The sequence below is a fragment of the Diceros bicornis genome, chromosome 20 (genome assembly GCF_020826845.1).
Source record: "Diceros bicornis minor isolate mBicDic1 chromosome 20, mDicBic1.mat.cur, whole genome shotgun sequence".
Lineage (NCBI taxonomy): Eukaryota > Metazoa > Chordata > Mammalia > Perissodactyla > Rhinocerotidae > Diceros > Diceros bicornis.
Genome location: NC_080759.1, coordinates 12,654,887 through 12,682,262, shown reverse-complemented (window position 1 = coordinate 12,682,262; position 27,376 = coordinate 12,654,887). Strand labels below are relative to the sequence as shown.

Sequence of the window (27,376 nt, the reverse complement as noted above, 5' to 3'; positions counted from 1 at the left end):
TTAATTGTGCATCTACTTTGGGGCAAGACAGTGCTGAGCTACATTCAGCCAGCATAGCTCCTTTTTATTCAGCATAGTCTTTTCGGGTTTTGTTTTTATTATTTATTTATTTTTTGTGTGAGGAAATTAGCTGTGAGCTAACATCTGTTGCCAGTCCTCCTCCTTTTGCTGAGGAAGATTGGCCCTGGGCTAACATCCGTGCCCATCTTCCTCTACTTTATATGGGACGCCGCCACAGCATGGCTTGACAAGATCTGAACCTGCGAACCCCGGGCTGCTGAAGTGGAGTGTGCGAACTTAACTGCTATGCCACTGACTGGCCCCTGTTTTTATTTTTTTTAATTATCATCTAATAAAATTGATTAATTCTTGGCATACAGCTCTATGATTTAAACATGTGTAGATTCATGTAACAGCCATCACAATGGGGCTACAGAACAGTTCCATCACCCCAAAAATCTCCTTTGTACCTTTATGACTGTGTCTTGATTATGTCTTTATAATCACACCTTTGTCCCATCCCTAATGCCTGAAAACTACTGACCTATTCTCCATTACGTTATTATTTTTTTTGATAATGCTATAAAATAATAATATAATGTTATGAAATTAGGGTCGCATAGCATATAACCTTTTGAAACTGACTTCTTTTACTCAGCACAGTTGCCTGTGAGATTCAACCAAGTTGTTGCATATATTTATAATTTTGTTCTTTTTTATTGCTCAATAGTATTCCATTGTATGAATGAACCACAGTTTATCCATTCACCTGTTGAAGGACAGGTAGATTATTCCAGGTTTTGACAATTATGAATAGAGCTGTTATAAACATTTGTGTACAGGTTTTTGTGTGAACCTAAGTTTTCATTTCTCTAGGGTAAATACCCAGGATTGGGGTTGCTGGATCATATGGTAAGTATATATTTAACTTTATAAGAAACCATCAAATTGTTTTCCAGAATGGCTGTACCATTTTGCATTCCAAGCAGGAATGTATGAGAATTCCATTTGCTGTGAATCCATGCAAACACCATCTAGTCTCAATATTTTTTTACTTCATCATTCAATAGATATGTAGTGGTATCACATTGTGGTTTTAGTTTGCATTTCCCTAATGATGTTGGACATTTTTCATGTGCGTCTTTTTCCATTTGTATATATTCTTTAGTGAAGTGTCTGTTCAAACCTTGTGGTCATTTTTTAATTGGGTTTTGTTGTTCATGTTAAGTTGTGAGAATTCTTTGTATATTTTGGATATAAGTCCTTCATTGGCTATGTGATTTGTAAAGATTTTTCTCGCAGACTGTAGCTCGTCTTTTTATTGTCTTAATAATTTTTTTCTGTAGAGTAAATATGTTTAGTTTTGATGAAGTCCAATTTCTCAATTTTTTTTAATGTGTAGTGCTTTTGGTGTTATATCTAAGAACTCTGCCTAACCCTACATTATGAAGGGTTTCTCCTAAAAGTTTTATAGTTTTACATTGAGAATTGTGATTCATTTTTAGTTAATTTTTTTAATATAGTGTGAGGGTTAGGTCTAGGTCCATTGTTTTGCATAGAGATGCTTAATTGTTTCACCACCATTTGTTGAAAACACTATCCTTTTTCCACTGAAATACTTCTGCAGTTTTGTCAAAAATCAATTGGCTGTGTATGTGTGAGTTTATTTCAGGACTCTTTATTCTGTTCAGTTCATTTTTGTGTCTTTCACTCTGCCAATAGCCCTTTTTCTTGGTTATTGTAGCTTTATAGTAAGTCATAAAATAGGGTACTGTGGTTCCTCCAACTTTATTTTTCAAAATTGTTTTAGTTATTCTAGTTCCTTTGCCTTCCAATATAAAACTTAGAATCAGCCTGTTTATATATACAAAAATTCTTGTTGGGCTTTTTATTGTAATTATGTTAAATCTATAGATCAACTTGGGGAGAACTGAAACTTTTACTATTTTTCCACGCTGTAAACATGATATGTCTCTTCTTTTATTTAGGTTTTCTTTGATTTCTTTCATCAATATTTTGCAGTTTTTAGCATTCAGAACCTATGCATGTTTTGTCAGATTTATACCCAAGTATTTACTTCTTAGTGTTATTGTTATTTTTTTTTTTGAATTTTGGTTTACAATTGTATATTTCTAGTGTACAGAAACCCAATTGATTTTTGTCTTGACTTTGTGTCTTGTGTTGTTGGGAGTACAGATTTTGACATCTTTTGTCAGATTTATCTGTAAGTATTCATTTTTTTGTACTGTTGATAAGTGGTATTGTTTTTTATGAAATTTTAATTTCCATTATTCTTTGATAATATATGGATAATATGTAGAAATAAAATTGATTTTTTTATGTTGATCTTGTATCCTACAACCTTTCTAATATTACTTGTTAGGAATAGTCTTTTTTTGTAGATTCCACTGGATTTTTATGCTTAGATGGTCGTGTTATCTGAAAATAAAGACAGCCTTACTTCTATCTTTCCAATTTGAACTTTTTTTTCTTTTTTTTGTTATTTAACTAACTAGAACATTCAGTACAATGTTGAGTAGAAGTGGTGAGAGCAGACATTCTTGTCTTTTTCCTATTGTTAGGACAGCATTCAGTCTTTCAAAGTATAATGTTAGTTGTAGGTTTTTTGTAAATGCCCTTTATCAGGTTGAGGAAGTTTCCTTCTATTCCTAGTTTGTTGAAAGTTTTTTTTTTTTTTTTTTTGCGAGGAGGACTAGCCCTGAGCAAACATCCGATGCCAGTCCTCCCCTTTTTCTTCTTGAGGAAGATTGGCCCTGGGCTAACATCCATGCCTGTCTTCCTCTACTTTATATGGGATGCTGCCACAGCATGGCTTAACAAGCGGTGCGACGGTGCGCGCCTGGGATCCGAACTTGCGAACCCCGGGCCGCCATAGCGGAGCGTGCAACTTAACCACTGTGCCACCAGGCTGGCCGCTTGCTGAAAGTTCTGTTATGCATGGATATTGAATTTTGTCAAATGCTTTTTCTACTTCAATTGATATGATCATCCTTTCAATGTTCCTATTGATTGATTATCAAATATTGAGCCAGTCTTTCATTCTCACAGTAAAGACCACTTTATTATGTTGTATTTTTCTTTCTATATATTGGTGGATACTATTTGCCATATGTTTGGAGGTTTTTTTGTTTTGTTTTGTTTTGCCTCTGTACGTGAAGGACATTTATCTGAAGTTTTCTCTATTTTTGTACTGTTTTGGTTTTGATATTAGGGTAGTGCTGGCCTTATGAAATGAGTTAGGAAGTGTTTTTTTCTATTTTCTGGAAAATATTATGAAGAATTATTATTATTTTTTATTAAATATTTGGTAATGAAACTATCTGGGCCTGAAGATTTCTTTTTTTGGAAAAGAAATGTCTGTTCAATCCTGATAATGGCATTTTGTGTCTTCTCTATTTTTTTTTTTTCTTTTTCAGTTCTCCTAGAGAGTCATCAATTTTATTGATCTTTTCAAAGAACCAGCTTTTGGTTTCAATTATTTTTCTCTATTGTTTCTATTTTTAAAGTCATTGATTTCTGCTCTTAACTTTTATTATTTAGTTCCTTCTGCTTGCTTTGACTTTATTTTTCATTCCCTTATATATATATTTTTATAGTAAAAAGTTATATTACTGATTAGAAGTCTTTCTTTTTTCTCAACTAAGCATTTTAATGCTATAAATTTGCCTTTAATTACTGCATTAGCTACATCCTATGACTTTTATGTTGTATTTTTATTTTAATTCAGTTCAGATTATTTTATAATTTCCTTTGAGACTTCCTTTGGCCCACCTAGTTTGTCTAAGTGGTTAGCATAATCATGAAAAGGCTGAAATATCAGCATTTTGAGGAAATTAATCAAAAATTTCATTCTGAGGCAAAATATTGCCTCCTCTGGATTGAGAGAAAGTAAAGTTGCCACTAGTATAGTTGTGTAATATTTAAAAATAATTCTGTTTAAACAGTATGTTATTCTACTGCATTTGCATTTCTTAACCTTGGGCCTATTTAATATGAATAAAAGAAAATATCTCTTTAAAGGCCACAGGAAGCTAGTGAAAAGAGAGGGTTTACCTTACATTTCTGTAGAGTGTTGTGCATGAGAATATAAAATACTTAACCAAATGTCAGGGTATTTAATAAATCACTGAACCAGGTACAATGATTGTGTTACATTGTTCTCAGTGAACTAAATGAGTTAAGACTACTTGTATTATTACAAGGATGTGATGTAGGCACTGGGGAGAATAGAGACCTGTAAATTATATTAAAGACCTACTTATTTGGGTTTATCTAGAAAAGATATATATTTTCCACAAAGGCACTAAGTTTCATTTTCATGGATTTGCACATAGGGATCATTTTGAATTTTTCACAGATTTTAAAGGAGTCCATTTAATCTTATATCACTTGATTAATCATCTTCAAATCACACACAAATCATATTTAAAATACAGATTTGGTTGTTTTTTTAAAAGAGAAGATTTTTGCTTCTGAAATATAATAGTAATCTACATATTGAAAAATTTATTCCCCTTTCATTCTCTTCCTCAAGCAGAAAATTAATGGTTTATTGAGATAAAACGCCTCAGTAATAAAAATATGACAATTTTAATTAGATGACACATATTTTACTTGTTTCATTAAACATAGAAACATAGTGATGAAATAGTCTTTTAGGAAAGATGACAATAGATTGAAAGAACATCATGACCTTCAGTCAAATATTGAGACAGATCAATGTTTATTTTGTCACTCTACTTTGTGTCAAATTATTGTTTGAGGTTAAGTTTGTTACTCCATTTTCTTAATGCAAAAATACTTAGGGCTTGCTCAATAGGTTAATACTTCCAATTTGTTTCTACCTTCCATGAAGTCACCATCTTATAGGATAATAAGATATAAATATGCAGTCAGTTTAAATAAACATAATATCTTGACTTCATTTTCCTGCCATTTCAGGTGAATGTGTGGAGCAAAATTACATAGAATTGGTAATACCTTTACCTTAAGTAATTCCATTGATCTAAATTTTCTAATGCTTAACACAATACTCTGTATACAACAGGTGATTGGGAATTTTTTTTAAGTAAATTTTTTTTTTAGAATAGTTTTAGATTTATAGAAAAGTTGTGAAGCTAGTAAAGAGAGTTCCCATATGCCCCACACCCGATTTCCCCTATTATTAATATCTTACATTTGTATGGTACATTTGTCACAATTAATGAGCTAATATTAATACATTATTGTTAATTAAAGTTTATACTTTATTCAGATTTCCTTAGGTTTTACTAATGTCCTTTTTCTGTTCCAGAATCCCATCCAAGGTAACACATTACATTACATTCAGTTGTTATGTCTCATTAAGCTCTTCTCGGCTCTGACAGTTTCTTAGACTTTCCCTGTTTTTGATGAGCTTGACAGTTTTTGAGGAGTACTGGTTAGATATTTTGTAGAAGAATGTCCCTCAGCTGAGGTTCTCTGATGTTTTTCTCATGATTACACTGGGGTTATGGGTTGTGTCAGGGGTCCCGAGGACCACCCCCATGTTTGCTGATTCACTAAGATGACTCACAGGACTCAGCCTTTAGTCATACCGACATCTATGTTTTGTTACCGTGTAAGAATACAAACCAACATCAGCAAAGGGAAAAGATGCATGGGGCGAAGCCTGGAAGAAACCAAGTGCAAGCTTCCAAGAGTCTTCTCCCCATTGAGTTACATAGAATGAATTTAATTCCTCTAGCAACAAGTTGTGACAACATGTGTGCAATGTTGTGTACCAGGGAAGCTCATTGTAGACTCAGTGCCCAGGCTTTTTATTGGGAGCTGCTCATGTAGACATCATCTGCCTGGCACATACCAAAATTCCAGACTCCAGAAGAAAAGCAGATGTTCAGCATACTGCATTGTTTGTGCAAACATTTTAGGCACAGTAAGCCAATCTTATCAATTAGGATGATGGGATCCCTCCAGAAATTCAATTTCTCAGGTTCCAGCCAAGGACCCACCTTGTAAGTGCAGACAAGCCTGCTATATTAACTCTTTCCTGTACATAGGTTTTTGGGAGGAAGACCACAGAGGTAAAATGCTATTTTTATCACACTTCACATCATATCAAGGATATATGCTATCAATATGACTTTTTACTATTGATGTTAACTCAAGAATGTTTTGAAACAGAGAGGGCAAAAAATAATAATTATCACACTTAATATCCCTTATGTATTTGTTTCCTATTGATGCTGTAACAAATTACCACAAACATAGTAGCTTAAAACAGCACAATTTTCTCATCTTATAGTTCTGGAGGTCACGGTCTGAAAATGGGTGTTATGGGGCTAAAGTCAAGGTGTTGGCCGGGCTGCATCCCTTATGGAGGCTCTAGGATAGAATCTGTTTCTTGCTTTCTCGAGCTTCTAGGGTCTGTCCACGTTCCTTGGCTTGTAGCCTCCTTCCAGCAATGGCATCCCTCCCACCTCTGCTGCCTTTGTCACATATTCTCTTTGACCTATTAAGGTCCCTTATAATTACGTCAAGCTCACCTAGACAATCCAAAGTTATTTTCCCATTTTCAGTTCCATAACTTAATCACAACTGCAAAGTCCCTTTATCCATGTAAGGTAACATATTCATAAGTTCCAGGAATTAGGACACAGATATCTTTGGGGAGCCATTAGTCTGCCTACCACATCTTACTATATGCTGGGTATTTGTCTGAGTTCTTTACTTCATTTAATCTTACGGCATTTTATTAGATAATTTCTATTATTATCACCATTTTACGGATGGAGACTGAGGATCAGACAGCAGTTAAATAATTTCCCTAGGCCCACAAACCAAGTGCATGGCAGATCTAGAGCCCAAAGTTAGTGCTCTTAACCATTGTACCATGGCCTCTCAAGAAAGGAGTTTTTTTTTTCCTCACTTATTTTATCATTCTTTGATAATTCAGAAAACATTGTAGTATCATATACCTTTATTCTTCATTCACCCTGTCCTTCATTTAACTAATGCCCATTGGGTAGTTCACTCTTTGCCAGAAACTGTGCTAAGTATTGAGGATACAACAATGAATGAAATATGATCCCTCCTCTCAGGGACCTTTGAGTGAATGGGGAAGACACATATGCACATCAGTGATGCTTTTCTTATGCATTTGCAGAAATGCCATATCATAGTGAATTTTGGCCAACAGTTTACTTAATGCAGGATTGCTTTGGCCAAGACCTTGAGATGCTAAGAATCCCAGGGCAGTCACAAAGAAGCAAGTTTGATTGGGAGAGAGGTTGGGAAGATTGTGCAGAAGTAGGAAGATTGATGAAGAGAAGAGAGGAGAAATGGTCCGCTGATGAAGAATTATGATGCACTGGTCAGAAACCTGTGATTAATTCTGAGGATGCTATGTAGCTGCTGGAGAGTTCAGAGTAGCTCCAGGCTGGGCCCACAGTAGGAGCTCAGTAAATGGTTGCTAAGTGGGTACATTGAACAAATAAATGATATATACAGTGCTTCAGGTATGGTAAGTGATTTAAGGGTAGAGGCTAACAGTGGTTCTTAACCCTGGCTGCAAGTTGGAATCACCTCAGGAGCTTTTAAAAATGCCAGTGCCCATGCTCTATCAGATTTTACTTTGGTTGGTCTAGGCAGGGCATCACTATGTGTTTGTGTGTATATATATATTAAATATGTATACACATATATATTTTTTAATTTTCAAGTGATTTCAGTGTGCAGCCAGGGTTGAGAACTATTGGAAAGAAGAGAGATCAATAAAAAGGAATTAAGAGTGGTTTAAAAGTGAGTTGATAGAGTCCTTGACAAAGAATTTATTAACGAGAGCAAAGAGAATTAATTCTGATACATGTTACAGAGGAAAGGCAGTTGTCTAGAATCAGGTTGAGAAGGAGTTAGATGAAGAACCATACAGAGAAGACAAGATATTTTGATCCTATACTTTCCAACACCTAATATAGCTCCTTGCATGTAGTAAAAGACAGTATAAATATTTATGTCCAAGTACCATTTAGTATAGTCAGATAGCTTTTCTTAGCCTGGTGTTAAGAGAATGAAAGTTTTGACTAGGAGCAAGGGGGAGGGAGGGGATGGAATGGAGACGTTGTGGTGGTGAGAGTGACGATAGCAGCAGTTAACATTTATTGAGCTTTTCTGAAAGCTGGGTGCAGTGCGAGGTGCTTTACTTGTATTGCCTGATTCCCAGGAGCTATTAGGTTGCTGGAGCCTGGGGAAGCCCTGAGGGAGGCAGGCTTTGAACAGCTAGAGAGAAACATGAAGATACTGACTTCCTCAGACACCAGAAGGAAAAGGTAACCGGGAAGTAGGAGAACAGCAAAGGTGCACGCTCTTCTTTCCCAAATTTTGTGTAAGGCCGTCTTGTTTTGGGAAGGGAGAAAACAGTCATCAGCAAGCTAGTCCCAAGTGATGCTTGCAGAAAATTGGAGCTTATCACATGGGACTGAGCTTAGTGCTAGCTGTGTTTGACAAGTAGGATTAGGCTATGCCTTCATCTGTTTTGGCCTTGTGTGCATGGGGAAGACTGTGCCTGGGTTTCTAAACCTGGAATCTGCCATTCTAAACCTCCACATTTGGCTTCATTTACCACATCAACCAAGATATTCACTGCCTACCTGTTGTTCTTCCTCATTGCCCTATTTCGGCCCTCACTCATTTTGAAAATCGTAGTCACTTGCTGGCAGTGCCTCCTTGTCCAGTTCAAACCTCCTTAAAACTTGTCTCATGCTGAGATGTAAGTCTTACCTGCTCTTCTTGCATGTGGGAGCCTCACGATATCAGCTTCATGTGCCCCCAAACTGGAGAGGTAGCTGGAATCCTCTCCCTGGCTCTGCACCACCAATTGCACTTGCTGTCACCTGGGCTTTCTTTGACAAAGTAATATTTTAAAGGTAATTTTTAATTTTAAAAGCACTATAACAGTGTTAGAGAAAGTGTAGAAAACTGAAAAATAATTTACAAATCCATCAAGTGGCTACCTATGAGGAGGTGAGAAATAGGATCTGGGGTACTGTATAAGGGGCTCCAACTCTGTTAGTTATGTTTTACTTCTTAAGCTGGGTAGAAGCTATCACAGGTGTTAGCTTCTGTTTTATTCTGTTTTGAATGTCTCCAATATTTTATAATACGTTGAAAAATCAATTATAAATCATATACCCTAATGTAATACCCTTTTTATTCATTATTTTTGCTGCAAAATCTTAGATCATTCACCTTTGTTCTTTCTGTTGTAAAGCTAAAGGCTCCAACAAATATAGGCAAGTATTCTTTTACCTGAGAAGCTCAAAATTTTTTAATGCTTTTCTAATACTCCATCAGAATAAAATTGAATATTTAATAATACTTGAGAAAAACTTTTCACCAAAAATAATTACATATCTGTGCTGTATTGGGATATGCTATTCAGGTCTGAAATTCTATGCTTTTATGACCTTCTCTGGAGTGCTAGTTTGTAAAGGTGAGGTGGATCATCTTGTTTTCCGACACCAGAGGGCATCAGATTCCCTCTTGCAGAAAAACAATCAGAATTATTTCTTTCCATCAAAGAATTTCATTTACTGGAGTGGAACATGGTATGTTATATTTTTAGTCTCTTGACAGATCAAAACCGTAAGAGAATTTGTGCTTTGTGAGAGTTTACACGTCATAGTCAGACTTTCTCTTGCTGTCATCGGCTAAGAATCTGTCAGTGCTTTTACTGAGCTGCTTTTCAGGGGTATTTATTTTATGTTTGCTAGAGGAAATAAAACAGCTACTCTGGGATAATGCTTGGGATAAATTATTTTGAAGGAGCTATAGATATTCCATCTATTCTGATTTTAAGTTTCAGGTGGCACGTGCAGTTTTCTGGAAATAGGCGTGTCCCCTAAATTCAAGATAAAATCAAGGGCAGGTATTGTGCTACAGTGTGGAGTAGGGTCCTGGCAGAGGGGGGTGAAATGATGTAAGCCAGTAAGCCACGGTGAACCATTCATACCTTGACGTTTACCAAAGTTTTGTTAATTGCGTTTGGTAAACCATCCTTCTCCCATTCCTGAATAAAAGAGTGTTTAGAACAAGGCCACACCAGCCAATGACTTCTTTTCACTAATTGTACTTTTTCTGTCCAGTTGAGCGTTTAAAAATATTTTTACAATGTACATTAATTTCTAGTTGGATCTTTCTTTTTCCCTTTTATTTACAGCCACAACAATTGTTCATCTATTTAGGTTGTGTAATCACTAGCAAATACAAATGAGGCAACTTCTATAAAGCAGCAGCATAATCCAGTAGGAAAAGGTACCAAGCATATATTTTAAGGAAATCAAGATGCTAGCCCCCTCTGTGTGCTTTGGTGGTGTATAAGTTTCCTATTGCTGCTATAACAAATTGCCACATATATAATTGCTTAAAACAGCACAAATTTATTATAGTTCTGAGATCAGAAGTCTGAAATGAGTCTTAGTGGGTTAAAATCAAGGTGTTTGCAAGGCTGCATTCCTTTCTGGAGGCTCTAGGAAAGAATCTATTTTATTGCCTGTTCTAGTTTCTGGAGTTTGTCTGCTTTTCTTGTCTCGTGCCCACCTTCTATCTTCAAAGCCAGCAATGGCTGGTCAAGTCTTTTCTTGTGATGCCATCTGCCTGGTTCTGACTCTTCTGTCTCCCTTTTCCCCATTTAAGGACCCTTGTAATTACCTTGGGCCAACCCAGTTAATCTGGGATAATCTCCTTATTTTAAGGTCAGCTGATTAGCAACCTTAATTCTATCTACGGTCTTCCTCTTGCCATTTAACGTAACATATTCACAGGTTCCAGGGATTAGGATGTGGGCATTTTGGAGGGAGGATTATTCTGCCTACCATGGATGGTTTGACTGGAATCCATGAGTTTGGGCAGCCTTGAGAGAGAAGAGATAGCTACTTATTGGTCTTGATAGCTTAGGGAAAAATGAGTGTTTTCTCTGACCTTCCCTCGAATTTCTACATTACTCACTTCTATAGTTTTCCTGGGGTTCTGAAAATGAATATGTATTCTAGGAGGCTTAATTAATTAGTGCTGTATCATAATTTGGCAGAAATGATTAGATTAATCCATTGGGTCTTCCCTAAGTAGGGTAAAGAGCAGTTAAGTGGGGAGCTGGATCAGAAAAGGTAGAGGCACAAGGCATTATTTGAAAAGCTTTAGTGGGCCCTGGACAGAGAAAGCAGCTTAAGAGCAAGGGCTGCTTGGGTAAAAGGTATGGTACTGAACATAATATTGACCTAGCTTACAGTGTTGCCTGGAGCTGGGACTCTAAGTAGAGGAACGTTAGACAATAAACCACATCTTCTTGGTACATGAATAACTCCCACGTAACACAAGGCCATACCAAGACCTTCAGACTACTAGGTTTCATTTCAGTCCATAGAAATAATAGTGACAGACCACAGGTGTATTATGATGAAGGTGATAGGTTTCATTTAGGATGCCTATGTTAGTTTTTTGTACTTAATAATGAGCTATTTACCCTAAAAGACCAGTTTTCCTAGTGTTATTTATGTTCTTTTGAATCAGCCAAGTGCTATATGTAAGAAAGACACTCTTAATTTCTTCTCAGATGGTGTAACTTAAATGAAAAATAGATCCCAAGAACTTAGAAAATTTGATAAGGAAGAGTGAGCTTTCCTTCAGTTAACTCATTAGTTATCTCGGTCCCTAATCATTATGCTAAATATAGCAGCTAAAATTTTGAGTTAGCCTTTAAATTAATTAGTAATAGTTTGGGGAAATTAGTAATAGTTGGGGAATAGTGTATGTTGTGATATGTTAAAGAGTTTCTGCTTACTTAGAAGTGAATTACTGAATTCTGCTCTTTTAGCAGGCTCTGGAGCATTCTGTGCAGCCCCTAAATTTCATGCAGTACCATCATCTAACCTAGATTAGATGAATATGTTTACTGTTGGGCTTAAACCTAAAGGGGAAAGAAAAGAAAACAATGTCCCACCTCATCCAAGAGAGCAAAGCCTTTCTAGCCACTATAGGTATGTGTGAACCAAAGAGCATGCTCATTTCAGCACATTTGAATATAGGAACACTTCCCTTTATTTTGAAGTGACTAGTCTCTGTTTTAGGATATTTTGCTTTTTAATAACAATTAGATTTTGTCAAAGCTCAGGGCTGCATTCTTGAGAAGTCAAAAAATCTTAGTACACGTTGCCTGATTGGTACCTAGGAGATGATTGTCGTCATACTGAATGCCAAAAGTTTTGATTCCATTAGGCAGTAATAAACATTGAGAATATAATAGCTTCCCCTTCACAAGGGTCCCAAAGCAGAGAGGTTTGTATTTCCAGCCTTTTGATAGAACTAGATCTCAGGAACGTGTTTAGGGGAGAAATGGAGATTTTAATCTCTGTGGATTGGTTTTCTTTATGCCTTAAAGAATTATGTAGTACCGTGGTTCTCAAATGCTCATCTGTGGACCAGCTGCATCAGAATCACCAGGGCAGCTTTTTACAGTTCCGTCAGAGACTGTAGTGCCGTAAATTTGGGATAGGCCCCAGACAATTTTTAGAAGCACCCTAGTTAATTCCAATATGCAGCCAGACTTGGTAACTCTTAGATGCTTGTTCTAAAGTCAACTGGAGTTAAAGTTTAGGAGATCATCCTCTCCTTGATGTTACTAGACTACATCTGTCAAAAGTCATAAGATCAATATTGATGAAAGAAAATAATAAACCTTAAATGTCATGTCGCATTTAAAGGATTGACTTCAAAAGTAATAGTCTTACTTTGGAGTTAAAGAATGGTAATAATAATGATAAGCGACAGCAGCAACAAAAACAATAAACACTTACAATGTGCCAGGTTCTGCTCCGGTCCCTTTACATGTATTACTTAATCTTCATGGCAACCCTATGAGGTAGTTACTTTATTATTGCCATTTTACAAATGAAGGTTAGATATCTCGTCCAGGGCCATCCAGCTAGTAGGTGCTGGAGCTGGGATTCAAACCCAGGCCTTGAGGCTTAAGAATCACACTCCTTCTACTGCTTTTCATTTTTTCTCATGATTCTGTTGTGCTGTGGAGCCCCATATGTATAATGGGAAGTAGTGTAGTAAGTTGGTTTAAAACCATGGACTTTTGAGCAGACTCTGTACAGTACTGGCTAAGTAATCACTTAGGTGACTGACTTACCCTCTCTGAGCCTTGGTTTCCTCATCCAAAAAGTGAAGTTTAAAATATATTCCTTATAAGGTGTTGGTAAGACTAAATTAAGAAATGTTTGCAAAATGTTGAACACATACTTTTTACATGATTAGCACCAAAAATTGGTATCTGTTATTATTATCATCATTATTGTATTATAAGTTTTGAGGCATTAAACAGTCAGTAAGCCTAAAAAATGAAAAATTTTGCTGAACATGACTGTCTGGAATATATTTGCAGGTTAGATTTTAGCAGTTATAGGGCTATATGGATAATCTAGCAAAATTCTCAGGTGAAACAATAGAAGTCTGTAGTTTGCTGTGCAGGAACAATCTAGATGGGCCAATTTAAAGCATCAGTATTTTTAAAGACTCTTACAGTTTGGATATTAGCCATAGATGGTGTGTCATGAAAGCTAAGACCACAGATAAGCACCTGGGCACAGGTGGTCCATCCCTAGGGACTCTTTGCTACAGGGGAGCACCAAAAGGCCCTAGGGGAATTCAACAGGGTAGTACTATGAGGTCTCCCAAGAAGATTTTAATGACCAATGGTGAGAACTCCCAAGGAACAGAGGACATGTCTGAGGAATACAGTCTTTGGACAATTCTTGTTATCCTTGGTGATAAGCTGTGTAAGTCATTTCCCTTACATGAAGTCATTTTGATCCCAAACACTAAGGAGGAAAAATTTGCTGGGGCTTGACATCTTACTTACAAGTAGTTATTATTCTGAAGGCTGGTGCATCTGAGCCATTGTGCACAGCATCGTCATACCACTACCTGTGGAAAGACTTACTGTCCCTATGATATCCCTTTGCTTCTATCCATATACCTTCCTAATTCTGCTTCTTTCTCTTGTTACTCTCAGGATTATGGTTTATTACAGCAATAGATAAGATTCTTCTTATTTGGACTTTGCAGTAGCCTCCCAGCTGTCCTCCCTTACTTTTCACTCTATGTTAATGGGTCTATAGCTCCACATTTGTTCCTTTTACTATCATCTTCCTAAACCTCTTTGACTACAATTGCCTACTGAATAAATTAACACCTAGGTTGCCATTGCATGCCTTTGCTTGTCTAATGTTGGTTTTATCCCAGAGTTTCTGTACATACACCCTATGTTCCAGCCAAGTTGGACTGCTTACTGTACTCTGAACATTTTTCACCTCTTAGCTTTATTTTGTGGTTTTACTTCCCTGGATTGTCCTCCTGGACCCAGAACATCCTTTTGAAATGCTGATCATCTCTTAAGACACAATTAAAAGAACATCTTTTTATTGGAGTCATCCATACTTATTTAGGCAAAAATGATTGTTCCTTTAGCTCTAACTCCCAAATTTGTCTTATTTCCCCTACTATGTTATATGTTCCTAACAGTCAGTGAAAAAATTACACCACCAGATATCTTTGAGTCTTCCTTAGATAACATCTAGCAAAGTGCTTTGTATATAGATATAGACACTAAATAAATAATTGTTAAATGAATGGATTTATGTTAAGAGCCATTTAGTGAATTTTTGTAAAAGGCAGTATACTGAAAACCTTGGAAAAGACTTAGAAAAGTTTTGAGACTTGTGAGCTTTTTCATATAGGAAGTGAGAAATCTACACATTTTTCAATGTAGAATGTGCATGAAATGATGATATAAAATTATTTTTACAATAGCTTGTTGTATGGTATAAAAGGTCTTATATTTTGATCCTGCATTTCAAGTTCTAACCTAAATATATGTTACTGAATTATTAAGAGAGAAAATAGCAAGACTGTGTTTGCTAAATTATACTTATGGTTTTTTCCCTCATCTTTTTAAAATACATGAACAAGTATTTAGAGCACATAAATATTATTTTTGGCAAAGTAGGGAAAAATGTATTATTTTGTCTTTAATATTTACCACATTCAGTAAGACTACTATATTAGTTATCTCTTGCTTTAATGCTGCCTTAGGCTTAAAACAACATCTGTTTTATTTGTTCCTAATTCTGTTGGTTAGCAATTTGGGCTAGGATCAGCTGGTCACTTCTTCTGCTGGTTGCCCACGTCATCTGGCACTCAACTGGGCCTGGAAGGTCCAAGATGGCCTCACTTGCACGTCAGGAGGTTGATGCTGGTCTCAGTTTGTCCTTTCTCTCCATGTGGTCTTCTATCATTAAGGATCTTCACATGGCAGCATTGCATTCCAAGACAGCTAGAGTAGAAACCGAAGACCGCTTGAAGTCTAGGCTTGGAAGTCACAAGACATCACTTCTACTACATACTGTTGATCAAAGCAGATCATGAGGCTAGACCAGATTCATGGGTGGAGAAATAGATTCTTCCTCTTGATGACAGGAGCAACAAAGTCACATTGAGAGGGATCATGCGAACAGGCCTGGGAGGAGTTATTAGGACCATCTTTTCAGACAATACATATCACAAGTATTGTGAACTTCAGAATGTTAAGGGATAATCCTCAGTTGTCTTTTGTCTCCTCTAGAAAACTCCATTGAAAACTGGTTGCATCAGAAGTATTTTGCTCTTGGATGACTACAATGGCTTAAATAGATTTTGCTGAGCAGATTTTAAAGTAATACCTATGTTCAGCTCCCTCCCACTCCCCCGAGAGTCCTATTCGGTTCATCCAGAGTGGGCCTAGTCATTAGCGATTTTAAAAAACTTTCTGTATTATTCTAATAATGTGCACCCAGGGTTTTGAACCACTACATTAGACAGTGTTCTCTTTATATTGCTTGTTATCTGACTTTTAAAACAGTGGGCAATGCCTGTGGGAGATCAGAAATTAGGTGAAACAACTGACAAAGAGCAGTTTGTTGCCTTACTGATTTTCAAATTGTCTCCCTAATTTAAAGCAATGTGAAGTACTAAAAATAAGAAATAAAACAGCCAGTGCAAATAATTTTTAAGGAAATCAGAAATGAAAAAGATAAAAAAATTAATGCAATGAGAAATTAATAATAATTACCATTGAGAGGCATAATAGTTATAAAGACACAGTAGGTTAAATTTTGCCACTAATTGATATGGGAATTGTGTGCACGCCTCTAAGAAGAGACTTTAGACCAATGCGTATTGGGTAATATGTACCAAAATCTGTGATTGCATTGGGAGCTGAAGGTAAACAGAAATTTAGCAACCCTGCTGAAGAATGCAGAATCACAGAATGTTAGAATTTAAAAGGCCCACAGGAGTGACGTCAGCAACATGGCAGAATGAGCTGTTCCCTTTATTTCTCCCCCTTTGAACTACAACTAAATGGACGTTCATTGACCAACAGAGGAATCCCACACAGCACAACAGGACGCCTGAGAGACCCATGCAGCTATACATGTGAAGGTGGATCGACTGGCCCTCAGGAAGTGGTGGAGATAGGTGAGCACTCCCTGCTCTTCCCCAGCAGCCCTATGCACGCACATGAATGCTTTCCAGCCTGGTGCAAGCGCCCATAGTACTGCTGCCCCTTGAAAGTGGGAACACGTGACAGCATGACTATAGGAAGAGGCAGCGGCAGCCCTTAGCCCGTTCCTGATTGCTTTCTTGGTGGTGGAGTAGCCCACCTTGCCACTGTGGCCCCAAGGAGTGCCCCTGGCTCTGTCCTCATGAGGAGGCCCCACCCACCAAGCACAGCAGCCAGTGCGACCACAAGAAGAGGCAGCGGCAGATCTACACACTGGGTTGAGCACGTTCCTGGGCTCCATGAGCACCCATAGTACTGCTGTGCCCTGAAAGTGGGAGCACATCCTGGGGCGACTGTAGGAAGAGGCGGCGGCAGTCTTTAGCCTGCTCGTGATCACTTTCCCGGTGGTGGGGGAGCCCATCGTGCCCCTGCGGCCCCAAGGAGTGGCCCTGGCTCAGTCCCTGCGAGGAAGCTCAGCCCACCAAGAACAGTGGCTGGTGGGACCACAAGAAGACACCACAGCAGATCTACGTGCCAGGGCAAGTGCATTTCTGGCCCGCATGAGTGCCCATGGTACTGCTGTGCCCCAAAAGTGGGAACGCGCCCCAGGGCGACTGTAAGAAGTCACAGCAGCAGCCTTTAGCCTGCTCATGATCACTTTCCTGGTGGTGGGGGAGCCCACCATACCACTGCCGCCCCAAGGAGTGGTCCAGGCTCAGTCCCTACAAGGATGCCCCGCCTACCAAGCACAGTCTATACATGTGCCCGAATGCTCTCCAGACTGACAGAAGCACCCATAGTACCCCCACAACTTTCAGCAGACGAGGTGGGATCAGAAACTCAGCTCCTGCTTCCCTCTTGCAGTAGAAGGTAGAATCTGTGACCTAATACTACTACAAATGCACTGACAAAAGATTAGTTCATCAAACACCATGAGAAACTACAGCAATGATTCAGACCAGAAGGAAAATGACAATTCTCCAGAAATTAACCCTGAAGGCACAGAAATTTACAATCTAAATGACAGAGAATTCAAAATAGCTGTCATAAAGAAACTCAACAAGTTACCAGAAAACTCAGAAAGCCAGTTCACTGAGCTCAGGAATAAAATTAATGAGAAGAAGGAATACTTCATCAAAGAGATTGAAACTATAAAAAAAAAAAACAAAGCAGAATTTCTGGATATGAAAAACACAATTAATGAAGTCAAAATGATCTAGAATCATTAAAAAATAGAGCTGATGTTATGGAAGAAAGAATTTGTGAGTTAGAGGATAGAAATAAGGAAATGCTACAGGTGGAGGAGAAGAGAGAATTAAGATTTTTAAAAAAATGAAGGAATCCTTTGAGAAATATCTGATTCAATTAGGAAAAACAATATAAGAATTGTAGGTATTCCAGAAAGAGAAGAGAGGGAGAAAGGAGGGGACACCTTGTTCAAAGAAATAATAGCTGAGAACTTCCCAAACCTGGGGAAGGAACTGGATTTACAAATACGTAAAGCTAATAGAATACCTAATTACATCAGTGCTAAAAGACCTTCTGCAAGGCAGATAATAGTAAAACTGGCAAAAGTCAATGACAAAGAAAAAATATTAAGGACAGCAAGGCAGAAGAAAATAAACTACAAAGGAACCCCTATCAGGCTTTTAGGGGATTTCTTGGCAGAAACTTTACAGGCTAGAAGAGAATGTAATGATATATTCAAAATACTGAAAGACAAAAACTTTCAGTCAAGCACATTCTATCCAGTGAAACTTTCCTTCGGATATGACGGAGAAATAAAAGCTTTTCCAGATAAACAAAAGTTGAGGGAGTTCATTGCCACTAGACCTCCTGTACAAGAAATGATTAAAGATGCCTTCACACCAGAAACAAAAAGGCAAAGGTCTACAAAGCTTTGAGCAAGGAGATAAATAGACAAAAATCAGAAAACTGAAGCTCTCTAACAGAACAGGGAAGCAAATACTCATTTATATCTTAAAGGATAAAGGGAAGGAAGGCATCAAAAGTAACTATAAACACTTCAACTTAATCATAAACTCACAACACAAAACAGAATAATTTGTGACAACAATAACTCAGAAGGAGAAGAGGGAAGGGATGGAACCTGCTTAAGCTAATGTAGATAAGAGGCTATGAGAGAATGGATGATTTCATCTATGAGATCTTTTATACAAACCTCACGGTACCACTAACGAAAAAATCAGAGCAAAGCCACAATTCATAAAGAAAGAGAAAACCTGCACAGAAAACCACCAAAATGAAGTGGCAGTCAGAAATACAAAGAAAGAGAAACAGTGGAAACATAGAACAACCAGAAGACCAGAGATAAAATGGCAGTATTAAGCCCTCGTATATCAATAATCACTGTAAATGTAAATGGACCGAATTCTCCAATCAAAACACACAGAGTAACTGGATGGATTAAAAAACAAGACCCAACAATATGCTGCCTCCAGGAAATAGATCTCAGCTCTAAAGACAAACATAGGCTCAGAGTGAAGGGATAGAAGGCAATACTCCAAGCTAATGGCAAATGAAAGAAAGCCAGTGTTGTCATAATTTTATCAGACAAAGCAGACTTTGAGTTAAAAAAGACAATGAGAGACAAAGAGGGGCAGTATATAATGATAAAAGTGACATTCCACCAAGAGGAGATAACACTTATGAATATATATGTGCCTAACACAGGAGCAACAAAGTACATAAAGCAACTATTGACAGACCTAAAGGGAGACATTAACAGCAAAATGATAATAGTAGGGGACCTCAACACCTCACTTACATCAATAGACAGATCATCCAGACAGAAATTCAACAAGGAAATACTGGATTTTGATGAAACACGTGTTCAGGTGGACTTAATAGATGTATACAGAGCATTCCATCCCAAAACAACAGAATACACATTCTTCTTAAGTGCACACAGATCATTCTCATAGATAGACCATATGTTGGGAAACAAGCCTTAATAAATTTAAGAAGATTGAAATCATGTCAACCATCTTTTCCAACCACAATGCTATGAAACTAGAAATCAACTACACACACACAAACACAAAAAAAATTGGGAAAGTCAGAAATATGTAGAGACTAAACAACATACTACTGAACAACCATTGAATCAATGAGGAAATCAAAGGAGAAATTAAAAAATACCCAGAGACAAATTAAAATGAAAATACAACATACTGACTTTTATGGGATGCAGCTGAAGTGGTTATAAGAGGGAGATTCAGAGCAGTACAGGCCCACCTCAACAAACAAGAAAAATCTCAAATAAGCAATCTTAAACTGTACCTAACAGAGCTAGAAAAAGAAGAACAAAGCCCAAAGTCAGCAGAAGGAGGGAAATAATAAAAACTAGAGCAGAAATAAGTGAAATAGAGACTAAAAAAAAAAAAAACAGTAGAAAGGATTAATGAAACTAAGAGCTGGTTCTTTGAGAAGATAAATAAAATTGACAAACCTTTAGCCAAACTCACCAAGAAAAAAAGAGAGAAGGGTCAAATAAATAAAATTAGAAATGAAAGAGGAGAAATTACAGTGGATACTGCAGAAATACAAAGGATTATAAGAGAATACTATGAAAAACTATATGCCCACAAATTGAATAACCTAGAAGAAATGGATAAATTCTTAGAATCATACAACCTCCCAAAACTGAAACAAGAAGAAATAGAGAATCTGAATAGAGGAATCACAAGTAAAGAGATTGAAACAGTAATTAAAAACTTCCCCAAAAAACAAAAGTCCAGGACAGATGGCTTCTCTGGAGAATTCTACTAAGCATTCAAAGAAGGTTTAATACCTATCCTTCTCAAACTATTCCAAAAAATTGAAGAAAATGGAATGCTTCCTAACTGATTCTATGATGCCAACATTACCCTGATACCAAAACCAGAAAAGGACAACACAAAAAAGGAAAATTATAGGCTAATGTCGCTGATAAACATAGATGTGAAAATCCTCAACAAAATACTGGCAAACCAACTACAGCAATACGTTAAAAGGATCACACAGAATGATCAAGTGGGATTTATTCTAGGGACACAGAGATGGTTCAGTATCTGCAAATCAATCAATGTGCTATACCACATTAATAAAATGAGGAATAAGAATCACATGATCATCTCAATAGATGCAGAGAAAGCATTTGACAAGATCAAGCATCCGTTTATGATAAAAACTCTCAATAAAATGGTATAGAAGGGAAGTACCTCAACATAATACAGGCCATATATGGTAAACCCACAGCCAATATATCATACTCAATGGAGAAAAACTGAAAACCATCCTTCTGAGAACTGATCAAGACAAGGGTGCCCAGACTTGCCACTCTTATTCAACATAGTACTGCAAGTTTTGGCCAGAGCAATTAGGCAAGAAAAGAAATAAAAGGAGTCCAGATAGTCAATGAAGAAGTGAAACTCTCACTGTTTGCAGGTGACTTGATTTTATATTTAGAAAACCCTAAAGAATCTATCAGAAAACTATTGGAAACAGTCAACAACTACAGCAAAGTTGCAGGGTACAAAATCAACTTACAGAAATCAGTTGCATTTCTATAACAACGAACTAAAAGAAAGAGAACTCAAGAATACAATCCCATTTACAATCGCAACAAAAATAATAAAATATCCAGGAATAAATTTAACCAAGGAGGTGAAAGACCTATACAATGAAAACTATAAGACATCATTGAAAGAAATTGATGATGACATAAAGAAATGCGAAGATATTCCATGTACATGGATTGGAAGAATAAAGGTAGTTAAAATGTCCATACTACCTAAAGCAATCTAAAGATTCAGTATGATCCCAGTCAGAATCCCAATGACATTCTTAATGGAAATAAACAAAGAATCCTAAAATTCATATGGGGCAACAAAAAACCATGAATATCTAAATCAATTCTGAGAAAAAAGAATGAAGCTAAAGGCATCACAATCCCTGACCTCAAAATATACTACAATGCTATATTAATCAAAACAGCATGGTACTGGTACAAAAACAGACACACAAATCAATGGAACAGAATTGAAATCCCAGAAATAAAACCACAGATCTACAGACAGCTAATCGTTGACAAAGGAGCTAACATACAATGGAGAAAGGAAAGTCTCTTCAATAAATGGTGTTGGGAAAACTGGACAGCCACGTGCAAAACAATGAAAGTAGACCATCATCTTGCACCATGCACAAAAATTAACTCAAAATAGGTTTAAGACTTGAATGTAAGACCTGAAACCATAAAACTCCTAGAAGAAAATATGGGCAGTACTCTATTTGACATTGGTCTTAGCAGCATCTTTTTGAATACTATGTCTACTTAGGCAAGGGAAAGAAAAGAAAAAATTAACAAAGGGGACTACATCAGACTAAATAGCTTCTGCAAGGCAAAGGAAACCATGAATAAAATGAAAAGACAGCCCACCAACTGGGAGAAAATATTTGCAAATCATATATATGACAAGAGGTTAATTTCCAAAATATATAAAGAACTCATACAACTCAACAACAAAAAAAAACAACTCGATCAAAAAATGGTCAGAGGATATGAACAGACATTTTTCCAAAGAAGATATACAGATGGCCAACAGGCACATAAAAAGATATTCAACATCACTAATCATCAGGGAAATGCAAATAAAAACCGTAATGATGTAGCACTTTACACCAGTCAAAATGGCTATAATTACCAAGACAAAAAACAACAGATGTTGGAGAGGATGTGGAGAAAAGGAACCCTCATGCACTGCTGGTGGGAATGCCAACTGATGCAGCCACTATGGATACTTCTCAAAACAGTATGGAGATTTCTCAAAACAGTATGGAGATTTCTCAAAATATTAAAAATAGAAATACCATATGATTCAGCGATCCCACTACTGGGTATTTATCTAAAGAACTTGAAATCAGTGATCCAAAGAGATTTATGCACCCCTATGTTCATTGCAGCATTATTCACAATAGCCAAGATGTGGAAGCAACCCACATGCCTTTCTATGGGTTAATGGATAAAGAAGATGTAGTATATATATACAATGGGATACTACTCAGCCATAAAAAAGACAAAATCGTCCCATTTGCAACAATAAATGAAATAAGCCAGACATAAAAAGATAAATACCACATGATTTCGCTTATATGTGGAAGATAAACAAATACATAGATAAAGAGGACAGATTAGGGGTTACCAGAGGAGAGGGGGACTGGGAGTGGGCAAAAGGTGTAAAGGGGCACATATGTACCATGACAGACAAAAATTAGACTACTGGTCGTGAGTATGATGAAGTCTATTCAGAAATTGATAAATAATAATGTACACCTGAAATTACACAATGTTGTAAACCACTATGATCTCAATAAAATTACTGAAAAAAAAAAAGACCCACAGGAACTATCTACTCTATCACTCTGCCTGGTTCTTCTTCACCACCACTAGAATTGAGACCCACTGCCCTAAATAATCTCCTTGCCTTCCAAATGAATGCCCTGGACCATTTCAGAAAACTTGTCATCCTTCATGGCTCGTAATTGAGGGGAGGCAGCATAGCACAGTAGAAAGAGAACCAGAAGTCCCAACAGATTGAGATTTGAATCCTGGCTCCATTGATAATTTAGCTCTGTGGTCTTGTGCGAGTTACTTAATTCATCCAAGCCTTGATTCATCCAAGCCTTGGTTTCTTCTACGTGTTTAGTGCCTCATCCACAAAAAGTAAGCATTAGATGGATAGATACTATAGCTACTGACATGTCTCTTTCTCCTCATTTGTTATTAAATTAGTAAAAAATTCTTTCCTTTTAATTAAATATTAATAGTGTGGTCAGTGGTAATACTGTGACATTTGGCTTTCTAACTCCTGGTCTTATATGGCTGAGCTTTCTAGATGGCAGTTCCCCTTTCTCGTTTTACCTTAATGCTAATAGTATATTTGTTTAAGATATTTGTTTAAATGCTATGTCATAAGTTGAGTGAAAAACACAGCAGGCTGTATAAATATGTTTACAGATAATTTGATCACAACCATGAAAAAAATGAAAGAAAACATATCAAAATTTTACAAAGATTCACAAAGATCTTTTTTCTTCCATATATATAAAATAAACATGAATTGCTTCTATAACAAGAAATAAACAGCACATTTTCCCCCCCTAAGGTAGCCACACACAACTGAGACAAGTTTATGCACTCATTTTGTGAAAGAGAGCTATTTTCATAGTGACAGTGAATCCACATACAATTCCAAATTTTTCTAAGATAGCCAACCCCAGTGTTGAAGTTCTTACCATTTTTCCTAAATTTTCTATCTAAATTTATAGCATTATTTAATCAGTTGTCAAAGCTAGAAGCATGGGAGTCTTTCTTGACTTCATTTTCTTCATTACCCATGTATTATTGGTTATCACATGCTTATAAAATTGGTTATTAAATTTGATTCCTTATACTTTTAAACTGTCTCTCTTCTTCTACTCCCACTGTTCAAGGCCCTAGTTCAAGCCCTGATTATCTTCTTGAATTACCTGGTCACAACATTCTCTGACCTAAAAATCTGTGAATCCCCATTTATGAAGGAAAATGTCCAAACTCATTCACAGTTTATTCTCACCCTACATTTCCTTTTTCATCTTCCTCCATTTCATCTCCCTTAACCCTCCCTGTCACCTCTCTTTGGTGCAAGTTTCTCTCAGTTCCTTGAAAGTGATATGTACTTTCATGCATCTGTAACTGGTACCTCTATTTTGATTTTTGTACTCTTAAGTTCTCCGCTTAGGAAATTACTTATTCTTTAAGACTCAGTTCAAATATTAATCTTTGATTAACTTACCCAGGCAAATTTAGCTGCTTTCCTATCTCTTAGGCTCTTTATAAGCACCCTCATTATAATATGTAACACATTGTCAGTTTTATGTGCATACTCCAACTTGACTGTGAGCCTCTGAAGGGCAGGGCCTGTGTGTCTTTCATCTTAATACTTCATGGGTCCAGCCATAAAATAGGCAGTTAATAATTGTTTGTTGAACGTGATATAAAGTGGGTTCTAATTCCCTCCTCCTTCTTTTCTTTCATGACTGAGTTGGAATAGTTTGTTAAAGATCACTCGACTCTTAAATGCCTAAATAATTAAAAATAAAATAACAATTGAGAACAAGTATAGTTGAGTGTATGCATGTTGCAGTGGGAGGGAGAACCTTCTCAAATGGAATACTTACTCTTAGTTTTATAAAAAAAAATTCCACAAAATAAAGTTTTTTATTTCAAAGGCAGTATTAAGATTTAGAATGGTACTTTTACTTATGCTACTAATAATAATTTTGTATTTTATTATACTCAGAACCCTAAATCCTGAAACTACTCTTCATTAGCTGGTGATTAAAAAAGGGAAGAGTGCTAGACACTTTACATACATTATTTCTGATTTGCACAATAACCCTATCATGTAGGTATGTTTATTTTATAGATGAGGAAACTGAGGTTCAGAGAGATAAACTATTGTAATCCAAGTCATGTAGCAAGTAAGTGGTAACGTTGAGATACGAAAAAGCTTTTGTTAATGTTTTAAAATAAATAATCACAAAAAGGAAGTGTATAATGTAATATGTTGCAATTGAATAATATTTTAACTATGACATAATAAAAGTAGAATTGTTATTGTTATTGACATAGTCTACAAATGAGCCATCAAAATAGTTCCTAAGTAATAGTCTATAAAAGAAGATTTTTATCTAAAAATTTATTATCAATTTCTTTTTTAATCCAACTACTGTCCCCCTCCATCCCCCCACACACAGATTGGCATTTACCAATGCAATTCTGTTTAGGTTAGTGCCAGTCAGCCTTATTTAGCAGGGCTCTGTCTTTCATCTGCTGACTGCTAGTATGTGTCTTCCTTTGAGTCGCTCATATTTGGACTCAAAAAACAGATGCTTATGTACTGTTGTTATAAGTTTTTAAGGGTAGTTTCTTGCATCTGCATCTTTTGTATTTATGGAGCAGTATGTATAAAGTAAGAGTGCCTGACTGTCTGCCCACATGTTTCTCATGCTCTAATTTTATAAAATATTTACTTTTTAAGTTGTGTTTTATGTAAATAATAGTTTACTTTGTTCATTTTTCATCAAGCATGTTTGTTCTTGCTGCTAAAGAGGCAAAGCATATTGAAGAACAAGTACCCTTTAAAATTTTACTTTCAAATAAAACTTCGATCACATTTCTAGCATTTATTAAGATATGTGCCTTTATTAGGCTCGTTTTCATATTTTATAGTTTTCTCAGGAATGAGTTCATTCTTTCTGGAAAGTAGCTAAGACTGTTGAAAAACCAAGGTGACTTTAGATGTGAAAGGTAATATTTGGGTAACTGAGTGATGTAAGTTATTTATTATTAAACTGACAATCAATGCTTCTACTCATTAAAATAAAAATATTCAGCGATGTGTAAATTAAGACTCTCAAGACAGAAATGAAAGCTTGGAAGCAGTATTAAGAGGCAGTTATTAAGGGCCGGCCCTGTGGCTTTTGGCTTGGTGGTTAAGTGCACCCGCTCGGCTACTGGCGGCCTGCATTTGGATCCAGGCGAGAACCAATGCACCACTTGTCTGGACATGCTGAGGCGGCATCCCACACACAGCAACTAAAAGGATGTGCAACTATGACATACAACTATCTACTGGGGCTTTGGGAGAAAAGGGGGGTGAAGAAAGGAGGAGGATTGGAAATAGATGTTAGCTCAGGGCTGGTCTTCCTCAGCAAAAAGAGGAGGATTGGCATGGATGTTAACTCAGGGCTGATCTTCCTCACAAAAAAAAAAAAAAAGCAGTTAATTTTTACAAAATTAAAGGCATACAAATATATAGTGCATGTATGTATGTCTGTATAAATATACTTTTTTATATGCAAATAAGAAATAGGAACATTTTCCATAAGTTGTTTACCAAGTACTATGACTATTAGCATAAAACTCAAACCACTATCAACCACTCGGTTTTATAAAGAAAATGAAGATCATTGTAGGTTTTAAAGTAGAGCTTTAGGAAAGAAGTCAAGATGGCGGTGTAAGCAGACTCTGAACTCACCTCTTCCCGTGGACAGAGCCAATTTACAACTATTTGTGGAAAAATTACCCCTGAGACAGAACTGAAAACTGGATAAGAGGAACTCCTGCAACAAAGGACAATCTAAATTGAGGTGGAAGAGGCAGAAACTCCCTTCTAGAGAGAAAAAACGCCACCTTCACAAGACGCAGCACCTCACGGCCGCCTGGGAGCAGCTCAAAGGTAATCAGCCCTCCCTGGAGGAGCAGGGCCCTGAGCCAGGGAGCGCCCCCGCTGTGGGCATTTAGTGGACCCAGCACAATCGAGACGAGTGGCAGAGTATCTGACTTTGCCTGCTACTAAAACATTGGGGATTACTACCAGAAAAGCTGGTGCACAAAGAAATTAAAACAGGCTCTTAAAGGGCCCACGTGCAAACTCACCCGTTTCAGAAAGCAGCCTAAAATCACGAGAAAGAAAGGTGCACAGTGCTTTGGTGAAAAGAGACTCACCTGATAGGCTCTGAGTGCATTGCAGTGAGAGGTGAAGCCTCCCCAGGGACTGGGACATTGGCGGCGGCCATTGTTGTGCCCTGGTGTGGGCGTGCTGACACAGACGCCATTGGAGTTCTCCCTGGGGCCTGCTAGCCCAGGGTCTGCCCCACCTACGAGAGCACCGATTTAATCCAGCTCAGCCAGGGCAGGCAGCCCACCCTAGAGACTGGCCCCCATCCAACAAC

At 37.0% G+C, this 27,376-nt stretch overlaps 1 protein-coding gene across 3 annotated transcripts in view; it reads left to right on the top strand.

Moving 5' to 3' along the window:
* RNF180 (ring finger protein 180) overlaps positions 1-27,376 on the top strand; it is a 246,717-nt gene that overhangs the window by 67,307 nt on the left and 152,034 nt on the right. For 2 of the 3 annotated variants that reach the window (XM_058564004.1, XM_058564006.1), the window contains exon 5: positions 877-912. The exons of the other annotated variant lie outside the window; for it this stretch is intronic. In XM_058564004.1, coding sequence (XP_058419987.1) covers positions 877-912 — 36 coding nt within the window. The remainder of the gene's footprint in view (positions 1-876; positions 913-27,376) is intronic. 3 annotated transcript variants of the gene reach the window in all.